The 23,387-nt window shown below is 44.3% G+C and overlaps 1 protein-coding gene across 1 annotated transcript; it reads left to right on the top strand.

The window, feature by feature from the left end:
• The first annotated feature begins 10,790 nt into the window (after window positions 1-10,790).
• Window positions 10,791-23,367, top strand: LOC109884633 (U4/U6 small nuclear ribonucleoprotein Prp3). Its single transcript, XM_031837746.1, has 17 exons — window positions 10,791-10,999; window positions 11,395-11,542; window positions 11,757-11,887; window positions 12,484-12,651; window positions 12,783-12,866; window positions 13,013-13,296; window positions 13,410-13,531; window positions 14,877-15,064; window positions 15,240-15,406; window positions 15,559-15,641; window positions 16,114-16,260; window positions 16,411-16,510; window positions 17,474-17,587; window positions 17,744-17,862; window positions 18,089-18,166; window positions 21,929-21,984; window positions 22,196-23,367. Exons 2-17 carry the CDS (start codon window positions 11,398-11,400, stop codon window positions 22,343-22,345), a joined length of 2,136 nt encoding a protein of 711 aa, XP_031693606.1. The 5' UTR covers window positions 10,791-10,999; window positions 11,395-11,397; the 3' UTR covers window positions 22,346-23,367.
• The last annotated feature ends 20 nt before the right edge of the window (window positions 23,368-23,387 follow it).

The following is a 23,387-nucleotide window of genomic DNA, read 5'->3' as shown; positions in this document are numbered from 1 at the left end:
TCGGTCTCTCTATCCCTCTCTCTCTGCACCTGCTGTGTCTCTGTCTCTCTATCCATCTCTCTCTGCACCTGCTCTCTCTCAGTCTCTCTATCCCTCTCTCTCTGCACCTGCTGTGTCTCTGTCTCTCTATCCCTCTCTCTCTGCACCTGCTGTCTCTGTCTCTCTATCCCTCTCTCCGTCTCTGCTGTGTTCAATCACTGTGCTCCATTGAAAGTCACGCGAGGCAAGCCATGCTGTACTCTACTACTGACCGCGCACACACACACTCACCCAAATCCTCCAGGGCTGAATGCTGACTAGTCTCAAACCAACGTTGATCTGTATTAAACATGCACACTACCAATAGGGGGCATAGAGTTAACCATCACTTAACCATCACTACACTAGTCCTGCCTATGAACTGCAATACCAAGAGAGGGAATAGAGTTAACCTCCACACTACTGAACCTACTGTTTAAGGAATATATAGATAAACATTTTAAAGGATTCAAATATTTAGATAGCAGACATATCACATTTGTCCTTGCTTGGTGGCCATTATGATATCATCAGCAGGGGGCAGACGAAAATACATGATGTGGACCATATTTTCAAGGACACAGAAGTCTCTCATAACACAATGTGGGGATATTTGGGGAAGAGTCATGCTACGATCCTCATGGTGACACCATCTTACATGGCTTCTCAATTATTGAAGCAAAGTGACTGAATGAGAGACAAATAAAAAGGTGAAAGAAAAAGGTGGGATGAGAGAGAGAAATGGTGAAAGAGGTAAAAACTACCGTGCTTCCGCCGAGTATGTAAATGAGGGTTATTTTGCATGTACCTTGACAACACACATGCACACACACCCTGAGGACTGGTACACTCTGCCCATCTGTGTGTGTATTAGGGGCTGTGTGCTGTGGCATGCAGCTCAGTTTGGTGTGAAGTGAACACACACACACAGGGTTTGGAGAAGTGTATACAGCAGCGTGACCCAGAGTCCCCTGGTACCGGAACCTTCTAGAATGATTTAGAGCCACTGTCAGACACACAGGACTACAACTGGGTTAGAATGATGAAACACCACCTGATCTGCTGGGCTGGGGAATCACATAGTTTGATGCCATTCCATTGTGTATATGTGCCATTCAGAGGGTGAACAGGCAAGACAAAAGATTGAAGTGCCTTTGAACAGGGTATGGTAGTAGGTGCCAGGCGCATCGGTTTGTTTCAAGAACTGCAATGCTGCTGGGTTTTTCATGCTCAGCAGCTTCCCGTTTGTATCAAGAATGGTCCACCACCCAAAGGACATCTAGCCAACTTGAGACAATTGTGGGAAGCATTGTAGTCAACATGGGCCAGCATCCCTGTGCAACTCAATTATTAGGTAAATACTACTAATGTTTGGTATACTCAGTTTATGTGCCCTTCAAATGAAAACATTGTAGAATAAAACACAACACTGACAGTAATGTTATTTGATGAATAAGGATGAAGCGTGTATGGGGTGAGGGTACTTGTGATATTGTGTGCGTGAGTGAGTGTGTGGGGAAATGGGTTGAGGGGTCTGTGTGCGGTACAGTCACATTGTGCCATGATGCTGTTATATAATGGGCTGGCTAGTGGGATGTCAGACAGACATCTCAGACAGAGTTCAGTGTGTCAAATCGGAGGGCCTGTTGTCTGGACCTCTGGCAGTCTCTATGGGGGTGCCACAGGGTTAAATTCTCGGGCCGACACTTTTCTCTGTGTACATCAATTTTATTTTGATTTTAATTCACCTTTATTTAACCAGGTAGGCTAGTTGAGAACAAGTTCTCATTTACAACTGCGACCTGGCCAAGATAAAGCATAGCAGTGTGAACAGACAACAACACAGACAAGTCAATAGCACAGAGAGATGGGAAAACAAAAGAGTCTATATACAGTGGGGCAAAAAAGTATTTAGTCAGCCACCAATTGTCCAAGTTCTCCCACTTAAAAAGATGAGAGAGGCCTGTAATTTTCATCATAGGTACACTTTAACTATGACAGACAAAATTAGATTTTTCCCCCCAGAAAATCACATTGTAGGAATTTTTATGAATTTATTTGCAAATTATGGTGGCTAAAAACAGGGCTGGTATCTGTGCAGAAGGTAAAAGCCGCTAGCAGTGGCTAACAATGACTAAATAACTTGTAGCTAATTAGCTGGTTAGCTTCTGGAGGTTCTTGAATGTGTTCTAAAATTGAAAATAATAGCGATTCCATATCACATTGGGTGATGAACTTCAATACCATACAACTCTCCTTCCGTGGCCTCCAACTGCTCTTAAATGCAAGTAAAACTAAATGCATGCTCTTCAACCGATCGCTGCCCGCACCTGCCCGCCCTTCCAGCAACACTACTCTGGACGGTTCTGACTTAGAATATGTGGACAACTACAAATACCTTGGTGTCTGGTTAGACTGCAAACTCTCCTTCCAGACTCACATTAAGCATCTTCAATCCAAAATTAAATCTAGAATCGCCTTCCTATTTCGCAACAAAGCATCCTTCACTCATGCTGCCAAACATACCCTCGGAAATCGGACTATCCTACCGATCCTTGACTTCTGGGATGTCATTTATAACATAGCCTCCAACACTCTACTCAGCAAATTGGATGCAGTCTATCACAGTGCCATCTGTTTTGTCACCAAAGCCCATATACTACTCACCACTGCGACCTGTATGCTCTCGTTGGCTGGCCCTCGCTTCATATTCGTTGCCAAACCCACTGGCTCCAGGTCATCTATAAGTCTTTGCTAGGTAAAGCCCTGCCTTATCTCAGCTCACTGGTCACCATAGCAGCACCCATCCGTAGCACGCGCTCCAGCAGGTATATTTCACTGGTCACCCCAAAGCCAATCCCTCCTTTGGCCGCCTTTCCTTACAGTTCTCTGCTGCCAATGACTAGAACGAATTGCAAAAATCACTGAAGCTAGAGACCCATATCTCCCTCACTAACTTTAAGCACCAGCTGTCAGAGCAGCTCACAGATCTACAACTACTGGTCTCAGATGACCTACATCACGCGCCAGGAGAAAGAGGAGATAAAGAGGAAAAGTGGGCGCGGAAAGGAACACAGCCCACCTGTAAATAGCCCATCCAACTACCTCATCCCCCATACTGTTATTTTTGTTTTTGTTCCTTTGCACCCCAGTATCTCTACTTGCACATTCATCTTCTGCACATCTGTCACTTCAGTGTTGAATTGCTCAATTGTAATTATGTCACCACTATAGCCTATTTATTGCCTTACCTCCCTTATCTTACATCATTTGCACACACTGTATATATACTTTTTTTCTCTATTGTTATTGACTGTATGTTTGTTTATTCCATGTGTAACTCTGTGTTGTTGTTTGTGTCGCACTGCTTTGCTTTATCTTGACCAGGTCACAGTTGTAAAGGAGAACTTGTTCTCAACTAGCCTACCTGGTTAAATAAAGGTGAAATAAAAAATGTAAAACGTCATTTTTTTTACCAAACTAATTTTTTGCCAGGGCATTTAGTCAGTCCATCCCTGCATGTGAGGAGGATAAATTGGAAAGATGTGTGCGCTTTGTGTGTGAGAGAGCCCGGTGAAAGTGAGAGAAATTATGGAGATATAAAAAGAGGTGGAATGAAAGAAAGAGTGAGTAAATAATAAACTGAATTCCACAAAAAAAAAGTGTGTTTGTACTATTTGGCTGTACAGCACAGTACAGTTACAGTAGTAGGCCTAGATCATTATAGAACAGCACAGTGCAAGGGTTCTAAAACACTACTGCAGTAGTAGTACTAGGGAGTACACTAGAGGTGGAGAGGGAAGGGAGGGAGTACACTAGAGGGTGGAGAGGGAAGGGAGGGAGTACACTAGATGGTGGAGAGGGAAGGGAGGGAGTACACTAGAGGGTGGAGAGGGGCGGGAGGGAGTACACTAGAGGGTGGAGAGGGAAGGGAGGGAGTACACTAGAGGGTGGAGAGGGGCGGGAGTTGCATGTAATCTGGCAGAAGGGGGCTCCCGGCTCACACTGCAGCTCTCGTGCTCAAACTACTACTACTGGACTCAGATGACCTACATCACGCGCCAGGAGGAAAAGGGGGCGCGGAAAGGAAATAACCAAATAAACAAGGCGGCATCTTCAACATTAGCCAGTGTTTTCAACCAATTCTATGAATGCATGTCAGTTTGTTTACGCATCACGTAGTGATTGAGAAAACGCATTAATGCAGTTCTATCTATGTCTGGGTGTATATATTTTATTTGAATTTCAAGTTCAATTGACAAGGCCGACCTAGGCTGTGGCCTATAACGTCACTCTACTCCCGACTGGTGGCCGACAATCCAAATTGCAATAAATTAGAGTTGCCTACTACTGGGCTGCGTTCAGTACGAAAGAAAAGTACTTTAACTTTCAATTAAACGGAAACGGGGGTCATGAATTAGCAATTAAAATACGGGGAGGGGTTGAGGATGAAAATGATTGGCTTCTCTTTAAATATGTCACTCATTGCTTTCAGCCAAACCCACAAAAACGGAGCAAACCTCAAAGTCTGTTCAATAAAAACAGCCAAAGACTCCAGCCACAAGACTGCTAAATAGTTAATAAAATAGCTACCCAGACTAACTTATTTTGACTTATCACATAGCCAGCGCTGCTGCTACTGTTTACCATCTGTCACTTTATTCCCATTATACATTATGTACATATCTACCTCAATGAAAAACACATCACTTGTAGGGTTTAGAGTTTGGATGCCATTCATTATGTCACAGTGTTTGTTAGGGAACCTTCTGTTAAGCTCATTGAGCATATGATCTAAAACAGGGTAGAAAAGGGTTGTACGAAAACTGCCCTTTTCTTGAATCTGAATCTGACCCACTGTACTGAGTACAGAGTCTCCATTAAATTGAGAGCTTTTTTGGTCGTTTTGCAGGGGGTTGTATTGCAGTATCACATTGCTCAGCTGTGTTCAACACTTCATTCCATAGGTCATCAAAAAATGACTCATCTCATTCAAAGTTTGAACTAAGGCTTCAACTAAATCAACAGCCTTTGACAGGTCAAGTGATGAAGACTGTAGCATATCTGATAGAAATGTTGCTTCTCCAAACACTTTATGGAGTGTAACAAGGCACACAATGAATTGTAAATCTATCTGTGCAAGCAGACCTCGTGCCTCAACAGATCTGTCACCATTGTGTTCTTGGACTATGTCTCGCTTAATGGCAGGTAATCTATCCATAATAGTATGTAGAGCCATATATCGACATGCCCAGTGAGTGTCACTTAGTCTCTGAAACTCTCAAGGAGCACCTGGGTACATCTCTTCATGTATGCTAAGCCATTTTTGATGCACATATGAACCAGATGTGAAGACGTAAAGTCTTTCTAGTAAGGAGAAGAACTGTCCGACCTCAGGGACAGCTTTGACTGTGTCCACTAAAACTAAGTTTAGACAGTGTGCAATGCAGCGGATGTAAAAGGCGTTGCTTGTTCTTTAATGTGTGCCTGGACGCCTGAATGCTTGTTCTTTAATGTGTGCCTGGACGCCTGAATGCTTGCCACTCATAACGGAAGCACCGTCATATGCTTGCCCTACTAGGTTGTTTTTGTATTCAAGACCATGACTTTCTAATATGTTTATGATTCTGTCAGTAAGCCCTGCTGCATCTAGTCAATCAGCAGATTCAAAGCGGAGAAAGCTCTCATGGACAGCTCCTCTGAAATAGTACCTGAGTACTAGAGATATCTGCTCCTTTAAAATATATATATATATATTTTTACATCTTTTATTTTGTCTGCCATTATGCAAAAGACATCACTGTTTTTCACTTCTATAATTTTTGTTCAAACCATGTCTGCCAAACACCTCAGAACCTCATTCTGAATCCCTTTGCTTGTATATTTTGCATTATGAATGGAAGTCAACCTTTTTTTCACAGTTGCGTCTTGCTTAGCTACTGTTTCTAGGATTGCCATGAAGTTCCCTTTATTATCTGACTCTGCAGACTCCTCTTTGTGCAATGTTTTGTGTGGCTGTAAGTAGTAGTACTTCTATTGTTTTAATATTGTCCCTATTTTCTTGAACCTGTTTGTTGTGTTCCTTGTTTAGGGCATTTACCAGTGTTGCATTACTTTGTACAGCTTTCTGATAGTCTCTCCATGTAATCATTGCTTGTTTGTGCCGCTCAGACCTCTTGCATGAATTGCAAATCCCACTTCTTTGTAAGTTGCCTTCTTCCAGTTGTTAAAACCCAAATGTGAATCAAATACAGTCTGAGACTTTGGGAGGGCTAAAATGCCTGCAGACGTAACAAAACAGAGTCTGATTCTTTTGAATAATCAAGGCAGGGGTGGATATGGTACCAGGCCGCCTTGAAGCTCCTCCTCCGGTCCCCCATCAGAGTTCTTGGGTATATGTTCATCATTGGCTGCACCGGTGGTTCCTCTCAGGATTTGCTGATATCTGCCAAAGAAATACTTTTATATATATATCTATTTGGGCAATTTACATATACCATTGCCACCAGGCAACTTCTGAAATCCATCTGATATCTGTATCACAAGCCCAACAGCATGTTAAATAAGAATTCATTTAAATCACAAACCGACGCATTTCTATACACCATTTAAACTGACTAATTGCACTGCTTTTACAAGTAACCACAGATTTATTCAACATCACAAACCTGACGGTCCACTGCTTGTGGACACACGTGGCTCCTCTGTTGGTGTCACACTCTCAGCATCTTTCTCACTTTCCTGCTCTACTATGCCTTCACTCGCAGCCTCTACCCCAATCTGTCTCACTTTCCTGCTCTACTATGCCTTCACTCTGTCTCTCCAATGGACAGGTCTTCCTGCTCTCTGCTCTCTCTACTGCTGAACCATCTGGCTCTGTCTCACTGTCTGCCTTGTCTTTTCTTTTTCTCTTCATTTATGGTGAAAACTAAAGAGCAAAAGCAATGGGGACCACGCGTATTAATTAATTTAAAATAACTGACTTGCTAGGTAACTACCTTTATGTCTAACCGTTTTACGTTACAATGCGTGTGGTTTAAGTAAAAACACTCAGCACCATGAGTTTGTTGATCATATATTTCATCCTTTTTCATACTGCCACAAAGTAACAAACGGCCAGGTTAAGATAAGCTGATCTTACGTTACACTTCTATTTTTTTATTTTTTTATTTTACCTTTATTTAACCAGGTAGGCAAGTTGAGAACAAGTTCTCATTTACAATTGCGACCTGGCCAAGATAAAGCAAAGCAGTTCGACAGATAAAACGACACAGAGTTACACATGGAGTAAAAACAAACATACAGTCAATAATGCAGTATAAACAAGTCTATATACAATGTGAGCAAATGAGGTGAGAAGGGAGGTAAAGGCAAAAAAGGCCATGATGGCAAAGTAAATACAATATAGCAAGTAAAATACTGGAATGGTAGTTTAGCAATGGAAGAATGAGCAAAGTAGAAATAAACAATAATGGGGTGCAAAGGAGCAAAATAAATTAATTAATTAAAATTAAATACAGTTGGGAAAGAGGTAGTTGTTTGGGCTAAATTATAGGTGGGCTATGTACAGGTGCAGTAATCTGTGAGCTGCTCTGACAGTTGGTGCTTAAAGCTAGTGAGGGAGATAAGTGTTTCCAGTTTCAGAGATTTTTGTAGTTCGTTCCAGTCATTGGCAGCAGAGAACTGGAAGGAGAGGCGGCCAAAGAAAGAATTGGTTTTGGGGGTGACTAGAGAGATATACCTGCTGGAGCGTGTGCTACAGGTGGGAGATGCTATGGTGACCATCGAGCTGAGATAAGGGGGGACTTTACCTAGCAGGGTCTTGTAGATGACATGGAGCCAGTGGGTTTGGCGACGAGTATGAAGCGAGGGCCAGCCAACGAGAGCGTACAGGTCGCAATGGTGGGTAGTATATGGGGCTTTGGTGATAAAACGGATTGCACTGTGATAGACTGCATCCAATTTGTTGAGTAGGGTATTGGAGGCTATTTTGTAAATGACATCGCCAAAGTCGAGGATTGGTAGGATGGTCAGTTTTACAAGGGTATGTTTGGCAGCATGAGTGAAGGATGCTTTGTTGCGAAATAGGAAGCCAATTCTAGATTTAACTTTGGATTGAAGATGTTTGATATGGGTCTGGAAGGAGAGTTTACAATCTAACCAGACACCTAAGTATTTGTAGTTGTCCACGTATTCTAAGTCAGAGCCGTCCAGAGTAGTGATGTTGGACAGGCGGGTAGGTGCAGGTAGCGATCGGTTGAAGAGCATGCATTTAGTTTTACTTGTATTTAAGAGCAATTGGAGGCCACGGAAGGAGAGTTGTATGGCATTGAAGCTTGCCTGGAGGGTTGTTAACACAGTGTCCAAAGAAGGGCCGGAAGTATACAGAATGGTGTCGTCTGCGTAGAGGTGGATCAGGGACTCACCAGCAGCAAGAGCGACCTCATTGATGTATACAGAGAAGAGAGTCGGTCCAAGAATTGAACCCTGTGGCACCCCCATAGAGACTGCCAGAGGTCCGGACAGCAGACCCTCCGATATGACACACTGAACTCTATCAGAGAAGTAGTTGGTGAACCAGGCGAGGCAATCATTTGAGAAACCAAGGCTGTCGAGTCTGCCGATGAGGATATGGTGATTGACAGAGTCGAAAGCCTTGGCCAGATCAATGAATACGGCTGCACAGTAATGTTTCTTATCGATGGCGGTTAAGATATCGTTTAGGACCTTGAGCGTGGCTGAGGTGCACCCATGACCAGCTCTGAAACCAGATTGCATAGCAGAGAAGGTATGGTGAGATTCGAAATGGTCGGTAATCTGTTTGTTGACTTGGCTTTCGAAGACCTTAGAAAGGCACGGTAGGATAGATATAGGTCTGTAGCAGTTTGGGTCAAGAGTGTCCCCCCCTTTGAAGAGGGGGATGACCGCAGCTGCTTTCCAATCTTTGGGAATCTCAGACGACACGAAAGAGAGGTTGAACAGGCTAGTAATAGGGGTGGCAACAATTTCAGCAGATAATTTTAGAAAGAAAGGGTCCAGATTGTCTAGCCCGGCTGATTTGTAGGGGTCCAGATTTTGCAGCTCTTTCAGAACATCAGCTGAATGGATTTGGGAGAAGGAGAAATGGGGAAGGCTTGGGCGAGTTGCTGTTGGGGGTGCAGTGCTGTTGTCCGGGGTAGGAGTAGCCAGGTGGAAAGCATGGCCAGCCGTAGAAGAATGCTTATTGAAATTCTCAATTATGGTGGATTTATCAGTGGTGACAGTGTTTCCTATCTTCAGTGCAGTGGGCAGCTGGGAGGAGGTGTTCTTATTCTCCATGGACTTTACAGTGTCCCAGAACTTTTTTGAGTTAGTGTTGCAGGAAGCAAATTTCTGCTTGAAAAAGCTAGCCTTGGCTTTTCTAACTGCCTGTGTATAATGATTTCTAGCTTCCCTGAACAGCTGCATATCACGGGGGCTGTTCGATGCTAATGCAGAACGCCATAGGATGTTTTTGTGTTGGTTAAGGGCAGTCAGGTCTGGGGAGAACCAAGGGCTATATCTGTTCCTGGTTCTAAATTTCTTGAATGGGGCATGTTTATTTAGGATGGTTAGGAAGGCATTTTTTTTAAATATCCAGGCATCCTCTACTGACGGGATGAGATTAATATCCTTCCAGGATACCCCGGCCAGGTCGATTAGAAAGGCCTGCTCGCAGAAGTGTTTCAGGGAGCGTTTTACAGTGATGAGTGGAGGTCGTTTGACCGCTGACCCATTACGGATGCAGGCAATGAGGCAGTGATCGCTGAGATCTTGGTTGAAGACAGCCGAGGTGTATTTAGAGGGGAAGTTGGTTAGGATGATATCTATGAGGGTGCCCGTGTTTAAGGTTTTGGGGAGGTACCTGGTAGGTTCATTGATAATTTGTGTGAGATTGAGGGCATCAAGTTTAGATTGTAGGATGGCTGGGGTGTTAAGCATGTTCCAGTTTAGGTCGCCTAGCAGCACGAACTCTGAAGATAGATGGGGGGCAATCAGTTCACATATGGTGTCCAGAGCACAGCTGGGGGCAGACGGTGGTCTATAGCAGGCGGCAACGGTGAGAGACTTGTTTTTAGAGAGGTGGATTTTTAAAAGTAGAAGTTCAAATTGTTTGGGTACAGACCTGGATAGTAGGACAGAACTCTGCAGGCTATCTTTGCAGTAGATTGCATAGTAGATCTATAATGCATTTAATACAAATACAACCTATTAACAATTTTACTCACCTCTATATTTCGTTCTTTGTGCTTGAACTATAATATTCGTGCGGAATTTCTTTCAACTTCTGAATAGAAAAAAACTTACAGTTGCATGTGGTACGATACTGTTGTGTTCCGCCTAAAGCCGTCCCTCTAGAAAATGTGTGGGTTAAATTACTGTTCCGCGTTGCTACTTTCTAATAACGGATAAAAAAAAATAACGATAGCAAAAATTAGTTATGTAAAAATCATTTCATAATCCACATTTAGGGGGTCCAAAATTGTTGTCACAGGGGCACTGCCCCCCCCCCATGATATGATATGTTGTTGTTTTAGGTCTCTCTTTGTTTAATGTTGTGGTGTCTCTCTTGTCGTGTTTTGTCCTATATTTTATTGTACATTTTTAATCCCAGCCCACGTCCCGCAGAAGACATTTTGGTAGACCGTCATTGTCAATTAGAATGTGTTCTTAACTGACTTGCCTAGTTAAATAAATAAAAACTATTATTCACACATTGATTTTATGATTGATTTACGATAGGCGGCAACAACGAACAAGAACTAACAGTAGAAGAAGATACCTCACGTGTTTCCGCTTCCGGGTTCTGAATTCAGAACGTCGTGTGAACGCCGCGCTAACAGAAAGTTTGTTCACAGCGGCTTGAATTTATTATGTATTTCAATCTTTTAATATTAATGTTTTAGAATATAATTGATATAAGAGGATATATTTACCTGGTAAGGACGAAATCGTCTGGTTGGTAAGTTGATCTCACCGCACGGGGGAATCAGACAGTTGTAGCTTGCTAGCTAGCTACAAGAGTCCAATGCTAGCTAGTAGTTGAGACAGCTAGCAAGTTAGCTAATAGTTGAGCCCTAACTAGTTTGCTAACATTGGCAAAAATCTGTGTTGACAGGTGAAATGTGAATAGGCAAGGGAAACAAAAACAGCAAATGTTTGTTAACTTTGCAAGCAAACTAATCCTAACTTTTAGTAGCTTAACTTAACGCTAGCTGGGCAGATACACGTGACATTGGTCTGTTTGTCAACTTTGCTGATCACCTATCCATGCCACTAAGGTTAACGTTAGCTACTTGGCTAGCTAAGAAGTGTGTCTGTCAGTTTGTTTGTTTACCGACTACCGTTGTGTTGTAGACGATGTCTCTTCCTAAACGGGAGGTGGAGGAGCTACGGCCCTGGGTGGAACGGACCGTGAAGAAGGTGCTGGGGTTCTCTGAGCCTACTGTCGTTACTGCCGCCCTGCATTGTGTAGGCAAGGGCCTGGACAAGAGGAAGACCACAGGTGTGTGAGAGGGGGATTATGAGGGCAATTGGTGTGTGACATGTTACACTGAAATTATGGCAGAAAAGCTGTGTTGTACGTTGTCTATCTGTTTTGTTAGCCTGTTTTTCCAGAACGTCTGTTTTTTTTGTGTGGGCCTGACTCAAATAGATAACTGTTCAGCAGTCTTTAAATGTTGTATTTGACCCTTGACTCCTAACCTTTGACGCATTAGACCAGCTGCGTCCATTCCTGGATGAGTCTGCCGGTGGGTTCGTGGAGAGACTATTTGAGGCCCTGGAGGAGAGCCGCAATTCCCGTGGGAACAAGGGTGCTGGGGAGAGGAACCGCAAGAGAGACCTGAAGGTAGACCTCACCACACGCTGCTGCTGTTGTACCACACATTCCACTTTAACCTGTAGCCTGTAACCAGTAGCTACCTACATGTTTAGACCATGGAGATGGAACACATTAACCTGTAACCAGTAGCTACCTACATGTTTAGACCATGGAGATGGAACACATTAACCTGTAGCCTGCAACCAGTAGCTACCTACATGTTTAGACCATGGAGATGGAACACATTAACCTGTATCCTGTAACCAGTAGCTACCTACATGTTTAGACCATGGAGATGGAACACATTAACCTGTAGCCTGTAACCAGTAGCTACCTACATGTTTAGACCATGGAGATTGCACAGATATCTGAAGGCATTGAATGGGTGTAAACGATAGGCTAGGTGAGTTTCTACCATTATCAGAGATTTCAACTCAGTAACTCGTTTATCTACAGAAAGTCATTGTCTCAAGGATTAATCTTTATTATGTTAGTGTCATACATATCTCCCCTGTGAGCAGGAAACAGTGAGTGGATATATTATACTCATTGCATTGGTTCGATTGATTGGCTGTGCCTCTGGCTAAGCCTCAGGCCATTGCTGCCTACTGATGTTCCCCCAGGATGTGTTTGGTGATGAGGTGGAGGTGGGTGCGAGGCGGGACGTCCCCGAGGCAGGAGATGGTGTGCCGGTGAAGAGGAAACGTGTCCCCCGCTTCGAGGAGGTGGAGGAACCAGAGGTCCTACCTGCACCCCCTACTGAGAGCCCTGTCATGCTCACTAAGATACAGGTAGACACACACACACACACACACTGTTTCCCATATGAAACACACATGTACCAAGATCCTGCTTCACATACAGATGTGTCACGATCCTTGTGAAATGAATCAGTGTTCATTCCCTCTCTCTCTGTCCTCAGATCAAACAGATGATGGAGGCTGCCACCAGACAGATAGAGGAGAGGAAGAAACAGCTGAGCTTCGTCCCAGTGTCTTCCCAGCAGGTGAGACTAAACTTCCTCTACTCTCTCCCTCTCTTGAAGGATTGGCTGTCTTTTCTCCTCCTTTATAAATGAGAAGTGTAGATGTCTGACAGATATTGTGGACTTGTGTTGTTACTGTCTCATCACAATCTCCTGTCCCCCTCCAGAGGCTGCCCCTGCCCACTCCCCAGCCAGACCCCCCCTTCGCCTCTCATCTTCTCCCCGCTCCCTCTGCCCCCTCCTCGGGCTCGGCCCAGTCCATCGCTCCCTCCCAGGCAGCTACTTTCATGAACGATGCCATCGAGAAGGCTAGGAAGGCTGCAGAGCTGCAGGCCCGCATCCAGTCGCAGTTAGCCATGAAGCCTGGTATACTGGGAGCCATTGGGAACACTGGAGGACCTCATAACCTGGTGGCGCTGGCCAACCTGCACGCCATGGGGATAGCACCACCGTGAGTATAGCATATACCACAGACCCAACTTTAGACACTTCCACAAATACATGTCATACTACAGGGAGGCTTAACACATGTATGTCATCTGAGTTTGTGTGTGTTGGGTGTAGGAAGGTGGCGGAGGCCCGTGAGTCAAACAAGCCGGCCCCTCTGATTCTGGATGATATGGGTCGAACCGTGGATGCCAGCGGCAACGAGGTGGAGCTAACACACCGCATGCCCACCCTCAAAGGTACAACACTCTCCTCTACTGTCACAATCAGCATGCTCTATTCCCCGATCTTCAGTCACCTGTCTGACTGTTCATTCATCTCCTCTCCATCCACAGCTAATATCTGACTCTCCATCCACAGCTAATATCTGACTCTCCATCCACAGCTAATATCTGACTGTGTTCATTCATCTCCTCTCCATCCACAGCTAATATCTGACTGTGTTCATTCATCTCCTCTCCATCCACAGCTAATATCTGACTGTGTTCATTCATCTCCTCTCCATCCACAGCTAATATCTGACTGTGTTCATTCATCTCCTCTCCATCCACAGCTAATATCTGACTGTGTTCATTCATCTCCTCTCCATCCACAGCTAATATCTGACTGTGTTCATTCATCTCCTCTCCATCCACAGCTAATATCTGACTGTGTTCATTCATCTCCTCTCCATCCACAGCTAATATCTGACTGTGTTCATTCATCTCCTCTCCATCCACAGCTAATATCTGACTGTGTTCATTCATCTCCTCTCCATCCACAGCTAATATCTGACTGTGTTCATTCATCTCCTCTCCATCCACAGCTAATATCTGACTGTGTTCATTCATCTCCTCTCCATCCACAGCTAATATCTGACTGTGTTCATTCATCTCCTCTCCATCCACAGCTAATATCTGACTGTGTTCATTCATCTCCTCTCCATCCACAGCTAATATCTGACTGTGTTCATTCATCTCCTCTCCATCCACAGCTAATATCTGACTGTGTGCATTCATCTCCTCTCCATCCACAGCTAATATCTGACTCTCCATCCACAGCTAATATCTGACTGTGTTCATTCATCTCCTCTCCATCCGCAGCTAATATCTGACTCTCCATCCGCAGCTAATATCTGACTCTCCATCCACAGCTAATATCTGACTCTCCATCCACAGCTAATATCTGACTGTGTTCATTAATCTCCTCTCCATCCACAGCTAATATCTGACTCTCCATCCACAGCTAATATCTGACTGTGTGCATTCATCTCCTCTCCATCCACAGCTAATATCTGACTCTCCATCCACAGCTAATATCTGACTCTCCATCCACAGCTAATATCTGACTCTCCATCCACAGCTAATATCTGACTGTGTGCATTCATCTCCTCTCCATCCACAGCTAATATCGGACTCTCCATCCACAGCTAATATCTGACTGTGTGCATTTATCTCCTCTCCATCCACAGCTAATATCTGACTCTCCATCCACAGCTAATATCTGACTGTGTGCATTCATCTCCTCTCCATCCACAGCTAATATCGGACTCTCCATCCAGAGCTAATATCTGACTGTGTTCATTCATCTCCTCTCCATCCACAGCTAATATCCGTGCGGTGAAGAGGGAGCAGTTCCGTCAGCAGTTGAAGGAGAAGCCTGGCGAGGACCTGGAGTCCACTATCTACTTTGACGGGCGTGTTAACATAGCACCCGCCCAGCGAGCCAAGAAGGGCTTCAAGTTCCATGAGCAGGGACGCTTTGAGAAGATCGCCCAGAGGATCAGAACTAAGGTACCAAATCTGACCCCTGACCTGTCACCTTCCACCTCTTACCATAGCCTTTTATTATTTTGAAAGCGTTGTACAAACAATTGATCAATACACAGAGAGGAACAACTATTTGTAGAGTAACATTAACTGCAAAATGGAAATTAAACAACCAAAACCACCTCTGTCACCTGTCCAGGCCCAGTTGGAGAAGCTGCAGACAGAGATCGCCCAGGCAGCCAAGAAGACTGGGATCCAGGCCTCTACCAAGCTGGCCCTCTTTGCCCCCAAGAAGATGCTGGGGGACGGGCAGGTGCCCATCATTGAGTGGTGGGACTCGTACATCCTCCCCTCCAACATTGACCTGTAAGGCTTTACACATTTAATCCCCACTTTACTAGCTCAATATAGTAATCCTAACACCTACATCCAAGTTGTATACCTTTTGAAGAATTGTCATAAGTCCTCCACCGTTTTCCAGATTTCTTGTTGTGCTGATCATATCTCTTCTCTCTCAGATCTACAGAGACCAATTTTGTGGCGATGGAGTTGTTTGGAGTCACAAACCTGGTGGAGCACCCTGCTCAGATCAGCCCCCCAGGTAACCACACAAATCCCTTCTTTGATGTGACTTTTATGTCAAGTTCCCAATAAGGGCTCCTGGATATTAGTCAGTGGGTTAGATTAATCTCACCCGGCTGCCTGTGTAGGTGTGTTTTGCATGGGCTGAAAGTTGACCGTGTTCTATTTGGAACGGGGTTACCGCCCAGGTGTGACCCAGGGGACCTGTTCAAGCCCACAGCGAAGTCGGCTCAAAACAAAAGTGACCTAATTAAGCATGTGGAGTAATGACTAGGATTCTGTTTTCACATGACAAAGGGATCGGTTTTGATAGAAACCCTTTATCTGGCTTCCAGGTGAAAACTAGTTTGAAAATTCAAACATATTTTATGGAGAAGAGATGTCTGTTTCTGAACGATGCGCCATGTCGCCTTGTTGACAACCTGACCGAGAGGAGTAGATTACTGTTCGGTTTGAGAAGGCAGCTCTAAGTGTTGGTCTCCTCTCTCCAGTGGACACAGACAAGCCAGGAGTGACTCTGGGAGTGTACCTGACTAAGAAGGAACAGAAGAAGCTGAGGAGACAGACTCGCAGGGAGGGACAGAAAGAGCTTCAGGAGAAGGTCCGACTGGGGCTCATGCCCCCCCCAGAACCTAAAGGTAGGATCGAGACCAGGGCTGTTGAAGTAATGCTGCTTTTCTTTTCTCTTCAATTTGAAGTTTTACTGAGTGGTAGTCCTGTTTGAGGCCTGTGTTCCTCTCCTCCCCGTTTCAGTGCATCTCTGAACTTGAGTGTGTTTGTCTCGTCAGTGCGCATCTCTAACCTGATGAGAGTGCTGGGTACGGAGGCAGTACAGGATCCCACTAAGGTAGAGGCCCACGTCAGAGCACAGATGGCCAAGAGACAGAAGTAAGTCAAACCACTACACATTCCCCTCTTTTCTCTTACCCCTCCCTCATTTATTAACCCTTTTCTCCTCACTCTCTCTCTCCCCCCTCCTCTTTTCTCTTACCCCTCCCTCATCTATTAACCCTTTTCTCCTCGCTCTCTCTCCCCCCTCTTTTCTCTTACCCCTCCCTCATTTATTAACCCTTTTCTCCTCGCTCTCTCTCTCCCCCCTCTTTTCTCTTACCCCTCCCTCATTTATTAACCCTTTTCTCCTCGCTCTCTCTCTCCCCCCTCCTCTTTTCTCTTACCCCTCCCTCATTTATTAACCCTTTTCTCCTCGCTCTCTCTCCCCCCTCCTCTTTTCTCTTACCCCTCCCTCATTTATTAACCCTTTTCTCCTCGCTCTCTCTCTCCCCCTCCTCTTTTCTCTTACCCCTCCCTCATTTATTAACCCTTTTCTCCTCGCTCTCTCTCCCCCCTCCTCTTTTCTCTTACCCCTCCCTCATTTATTAACCCTTTTCTCCTCGCTCTCTCTCTCCCCCCTCCTCTTTTCTCTTACCCCTCCCTCATTTATTAACCCTTTTCTCCTCGCTCTCTCTCTCCCCCCTCCTCTTTTCTCTTACCCCTCCCTCATTTATTAACCCTTTTCTCCTCGCTCTCTCTCTCCCCCCTCCTCTTTTCTCTTACCCTTCCCTCATTTATTAACCCTTTTCTCCTCGCTCTCTCTCTCCCCCCTCCTCTTTTCTCTTACCCCTCCCTCATTTATTAACCCTTTTCTCCTCGCTCTCTCTCCCCCCTCCTCTTTTCTCTTACCCCTCCCTCATTTATTAACCCTTTTCTCCTCGCTCTCTCTCTCCCCCCTCTTTTCTGCCTCCCATCTATCACTGCTCCCATTTCACCCACTTCCTGACTCACCATTTCTGTCCTCTTCCACCATATGACATCTCTCACTACATAACCAGCTGTCTGTGTGTTTGTCCTCAGGGCCCATGAGGAGGCCAATGCAGCCCGGAAGCTCACAACCGAGCAGAGAAAAGAGAAGAAGGTGAAGAAGCTGAAAGAGGACCTGAGTCTTGGAGTTCACATCTCAGTCTATAGGTGAGTTAGGGTTTGTCTCTGGATAGCGTAAGGGTTTGTGTGCATGTTATAGTGTTTAGGCAAGTCTCTGCACATGTAACTATTTACGGCTTAGTGTGTCCGTGTGCCTTTCCTACTCATTCGTACTTGCTCGCTCACCCCCTCGCTTTCCCTCAGGATCCGTAACCTCCACAACCCGGCTAAGAAGTTTAAGGTGGAAGCTAACGCCAACCAGCTGTACCTGACGGGCACCGTGGTGCTACACCGAGACGTCAACATGGTGGTGGTGGAGGGAGGTGAGAGAGGGGTGGCTGGAGGGGAGGGGGTGAGAGGAGAGGGACCATATTAGTCTCTTTAAATGGGGTCTACTTTCACTGAGTCTGAACCATTCAAGTTGCCTTTAATTACCATGAATTACTCGTGAAAATCTCATAACATTTCTTATGACTTGTTGCTGTAAATGGGTTCTTCTTTACCCCAGAGTTAACTACATGACTGAGCATGCATGTACTGTTCTCTCAGGTCCCAAAGCCCAGAAGAAGTTCAAGAGGCTTATGTTGAGCAGAATCAAATGGGAAGAACACAACTCCAAGAGAGATGGTGAGAACTTAATTTATATATACAGTACCAGTCAAAATGTTGGGCACCTCCTCATTCAAGGGTTTTTCTTTTTATTTGGACTATTTTCTACATTGCAATATAAGTGAAGACGTCACAACTATGAAATAACACATGGAATAATGTAGTAACCAAAAAAGTGTTAAACAAATCAAAATATATTTGAAGTCTTAGATTCTTCAATGTAGCTACCCTTTGTCTTAATGACAGCTTTGCACACTCTTGGCTTTCTCTCAACCAGCTTCATGAGGTATGCTTTTCTAACAGTCTTGAAGGAGTTTCCACTGAGCACTTGTTGCCTGCTTTTCCTTCACTCTGCTGTCCAACTCATCCCAAACCATCTCAATTGGGTTGAGGTCAGGTGATTGGAAGCCAGGTCATTTGATCAAATCAAATTATATAGCCCTTCGTACATCAGCTGATATCTCAAAGTGCTGTACAGAAACCCAGCCTAAAACCCCAAACGGCAAGCAATGCAGGTGTAGAAGCACGGTGGATAGGAAAAGCTCCCTAGAAAGGCCAAAACCTAGGAAGAAACCTAGAGGAACCAGGCTATGAGGGGTGGCCAGTCCTCTTCTGGCTGTGCTGGGTGGAGATTATAACAGAACATGGCCAAGATGTTCAAATGTTCATTAATGACCAGCATGGTCAAATAATAATAATCACAGTAGTTGTCGAGGGTGCAACAGGTCCGCACCTCAGGTGCTGAACAGTTGAAACTGGAGCAGCACGGCCAGGTGGACTGGGGACAGCAAGGAGTCCCCGATACCCCCGGACAGGGCCAAACAGGAAGGATATAACCCCACCCACTTTGTCAAAGCACAGCCCCCACACCACTAGAGGGATATCTTCAACCACCAACTTACCATCCTGAGACAAGGCCGAGTATAGCCCACAAAGATCTCTGCCACGGCACAACCCAAGGGGGGGCGCCAACCCAGACAGGAAGATCACATCAGTGACTCAACCCACTCAAGTGACGCACCCCTGCACCCCTTTGATGCAGCACTCATCACTCCTTGGTCAAATTACCCTTACACAGCCTGGAGGTGTGTTTTGGGTCATTGTCCTGTTTGAAAAACAAATGATAGTCCCACTAAGCCCAAACCAGATGGGATGACGTATGGCTGTAGAATTAGGTGGTAGCCATGCTGTGCCTTGAATTTTAAATAAATCACTGACAGTGTCACCAGCAACGCACCATCACACCTCCTCCTCCATGCATCAAGGTGGGAACCATACATGCGGAGATCATCCGTTCACCTACTCTGCGTCTCAAAGACACAGCGGTTGGAACCAAAAAACTCATTTGGACTCCAGACCAAAACGACATTGTTTAATGTCCATTGCTCATCTTCATGACCCAAGCAAGTCTCTTCTTCTTATGGGAGTCCTTTAGTAGTGGTTTCTTTGCAGCAATTCGATCATGAAGGCCTGATTCACAGTCTCCTCTGATCAGCTGATGTTGAGTTGTCTGTTACTTGAACTCTTTGAACCATTTATTTGGCCTGCAGTTTCTGAGGCTGATAACTCAAATGGACTTATCCTCTGCAGCAGAGGTAACTCTGGGTCTTCCTTTCCTGTGGCGGTCCTCATGAGAGCCAGTTTCATCACAGCGCTTGATGGTTTTTGCGACTGCACTTGAAGAAACTTTCAAAGTTCTTAATTTCCGTATTGACTGACCTTCATGTCGTCAAGTAATGATGGACTGTCGTTTCTCTTTGCTTATTTGAGCTGTTCTTGTCATGACATGGACTTGGTCTTTTACCAAATAGGGTTATCTTCTGTATACCCCCATCAACCTTGTCACAACAACTGATTGGCTCATAAAATACTAAAAACAGCAACAAATCAACTCCCAAGTGATTGTAATTTTTGCAAATCTGTTCAAGTATTCCGAACATACGAGATACAGTGGCAAGAAAGTATTTGAACCCTTTGGAAATACCTGGATTTCTGCATAAATTGGTCATAAAACTTGATCTGATCTTCATCTAGGTCACAACAATAGACAAACACAGTCTGCTTAAACTAATAACACACAAACAATTATACACTTTCATGTCTTTATTGAACACACTGTGTAAACATTCACAGTGCAGGGTGGGAAAAGTATGTGAACCTTTGGATTTAATAACTGGTTGACCCAACTTTTGAAGCAATAACCTCAACCAAATGTTTTCTGTATTTGCGGATCAGACCTGCACAACGGTCAGAAGGATTTTTGGACCCTTCCTCTTTACAAAACAGTTTCAGTTCAGCAATATTATTGGGATGTCTGGTGTGTCTCTTGAGGTCATGCCACAGCATCTCAATTGGGTTGAGGTCAGGACTCTGACTGGGCCACTCTAGAAGGTGTATTTTCTTCTGTTGAAGCCATTCTGTTGTTGATTTACTTCTGTGTTTTGGATCATTGTCCTGTTGCATCACCCAACTTCTGTTGAGCTTCAATTGGCGGACAGATAGCCTTACATTCTCCTTCAAAATGTCTTTATAAACTTGGGAATTCATTTTTCCCTCGGTGGTAGCAAGCTGTCCAGGCCCTGAAGCAGCCAGCAAAGCAGCCCCAAACCATTGATGCTCCCTCCACCATACTTTACAGTTGGGATGAGGTTTTGATGTTTGTGTGCTGTGCCTTTTTCTCTCCACACACAGTGTTGTGTGTTCCTTCCTTCCAAACAAATCAACTGTAGTTTAATCTCTCCAGAATATTTTGCCAGTAGCGCTGTGAAACATCCAGGTGCACTTTTGCAAACTTCAGACGTGCAAGCAATGTCTTTTTTGGGACAGTGGTGGCTTCTTCCATGGTGTCCTACCATGAACACCATTCTTGTTTTCTGTTTTACGTATCGTAGCCTCGTCAACAGAGATGTTGGCATGTTCCAGAGATTTCTGTAAGTCTTTAGCTGACACTCTAGGATTCTTCTTAACCTCATTGAGAATTCTGCGCTGTGCTCTTGCAGTCATCTTTGCAGGACGGCTACTCCTAGGGAGAGTAGCAACAGTGCTGAACTTTCTACATTTATAGACAATGTGTCTTACCTTGGACTGATGAACAAAAAGGCTTTTAGAGATACTTTTGTGAACCTTTCCAACTTTATGCAAGTCAACAATTCTTCATCTTAGGTTTCTGAGATCTCTTATGTTTGAGGCACGGTTTACATCGGGCAATGCTTCTTGTGAATAGCAAACTCAAATTTTGTGAGTTTTTTTTTTATAGGGCAGGGCAGCTCTAACCAACATCTCTCATCTCATTGATTGGAATCCAGGTTAGCTGACTCCTGACTCCAATTAGCTTTTGGAGGTCATTAGCCTAGGAGTTCATACTTTTCCAACCTACACTGTGAATGTTTAAATTATGTATTCAATATAGACAAGAAAAAGACAATTTGTTATTAGTTTAAGCACACTGTCTATTGTTGTGACTTAGATGAAGATCAGATCAAATTTGATAAATTTGTGCAGAAATCGAGGTAATTCCAAAGGGATCACATTCTTTTTCTTGCCACTGTATGTGATCGTATACAAATGTAAGCATGGTTTGAAATGATTGTTGTAGTCAAATGTTATATCTGTATGTAATTTGTAATTATGTTCTGCCCCCCTGACCATCTGCTTAAGAAAAAATGGGCCCATAGCTGAATCTAGTTGATGGTCCATGCTTTCTTATTGTTTATATTACATAATACTTCACTGTACTTGTTTTGCTTCTGAATCTGTTTTCCTTTCTCCTCTGTCTGTCAGATCCAGATGCAGACGATGAGACCAAGAAGAACAACAGATGCAGCCTGGTCTGGGAGGTGAGTGGTTAACCATGACATCTTATTTCACTAACACTCCAGGAGTGTAATGCATGCTTCATATAATAATCATGTTCATCTTGGACAACTGGCTTCTTTAAAATGGATTGATTGTAAACACAGTATAGACTGATCTAATCTAGTCTTTCTCTTTCTTCCCCTGCTGTTTTCTCTCCTGCCTCCATCTGTCCCCTCCTCCTCCTCCTCCCAGGGCACGGCTAAGGAGCGTAACTACGGGGAGATGAAGTTTAAGCAGTGTCCTACAGAGAACATGGCTAGAGAACACTTTAAGAAGCACGGAACAGAACACTACTGGGACCTGGCTCTGAGCCAGAGCGTGCTGGAGAGCACTGATGACTGAAGGGAGAGCATCACTAGAAAGCTGAGGCGGCAGAAGGATCCCTTACCACTGACCCAGGGTCCGATAGTTGTTCATCCTCATAATGGTTAGGGTTGGGAGTTATCTGATCCTGGATCAGTGGTGAAGCGCATTGTTACCTCGTGCACCAGAGACATGCAAAGGTCAGGGGTGATTCTAGCCCTCTTACAGATACATTCACAACACCAACCCAGCCTTGTATGGCTGACTGCCTGCCTGTTATTGTGTGGTGACTTGACTTAAGGCAGGGAGGGAGACTGATTGGGAGTGCTGGTTAGGGAATGGATGAGGGCGAGGTCGTAGATTAGGAGGGATATATGGTGTGTGTATAGATATTATTGAGCGAGGTGTACACTGTTCTGCAATCACATTTTGTGGAAGAGTTGATAACTGTGAGACCATCTTTCTAGCAGTTAGGGTGTCATTCAGGCTGTCAGTTGCTGTGTGTCAGTGTTTAATACTATGTCTGACATCTCTCCACTGTGTGAGTGTTCTATAGCTTGCTATTGGCTTCTCTACCTGACTACAGTTCCTGAGTAAGCCCAGCTGTGGTCCAAATACAGTTCTGAAATATTGCCGCAATGTACTATTCCCAAGCAAAAGCCCTGTTTCGAATAAACAAAAACCAACCTATCAACGTAAGAGTAACTAAAGACTTTGAAATGTATGAGATCGTACATTAGACTACGGTTTGTGTCATGTTTTTGGCCTTTTATTGTATTTCTAAAGAAAATTGATACAATTGGTTTTTGTGGAATGACCACATTTAGTCAAGTATTGACTGACCCAAAATTATTTTGGATAAAGTGTCTTCCCTTAATGTTTGATCCTGTATATGTTGCCAATAAACACATGCAGGACAATACAATACACTTTGTAATGAAAAATGAAAGCTTTATACCTTTGTGCACTTTTAAAATTATTTTCAGCTGCTGCATTGGATTTGTAACGCAGTGAGAGGTGACATTTTATAATGCTTGCGATTGGATGCAACCAACTTTAAACATACAGGTTGTAAATATTG

Source organism: Oncorhynchus kisutch, linkage group LG2 (genome assembly GCF_002021735.2).
Source record: "Oncorhynchus kisutch isolate 150728-3 linkage group LG2, Okis_V2, whole genome shotgun sequence".
NCBI lineage: Eukaryota > Metazoa > Chordata > Actinopteri > Salmoniformes > Salmonidae > Oncorhynchus > Oncorhynchus kisutch.
The sequence above is the reverse complement of the archived record's forward strand: the minus strand, read 5'-3'. Positions and strand labels throughout refer to the sequence as shown.

Bases quoted from the DNA above. Each gene is read 5' to 3' on its own strand.
- LOC109884633 (XM_031837746.1), top strand. From the start codon at position 11,398: ATGTCTCTTCCTAAACGGGAGGTGGAGGAGCTACGGCCCTGGGTGGAA. The intron at 15,065-15,239 runs GTACCAAATCTG...TCACCTGTCCAG, and splicing joins CCCAGAGGATCAGAACTAAG to GCCCAGTTGGAGAAGCTGCA. The intron at 16,261-16,410 runs GTAGGATCGAGA...TTGTCTCGTCAG, and splicing joins GCCCCCCCCAGAACCTAAAG to TGCGCATCTCTAACCTGATG.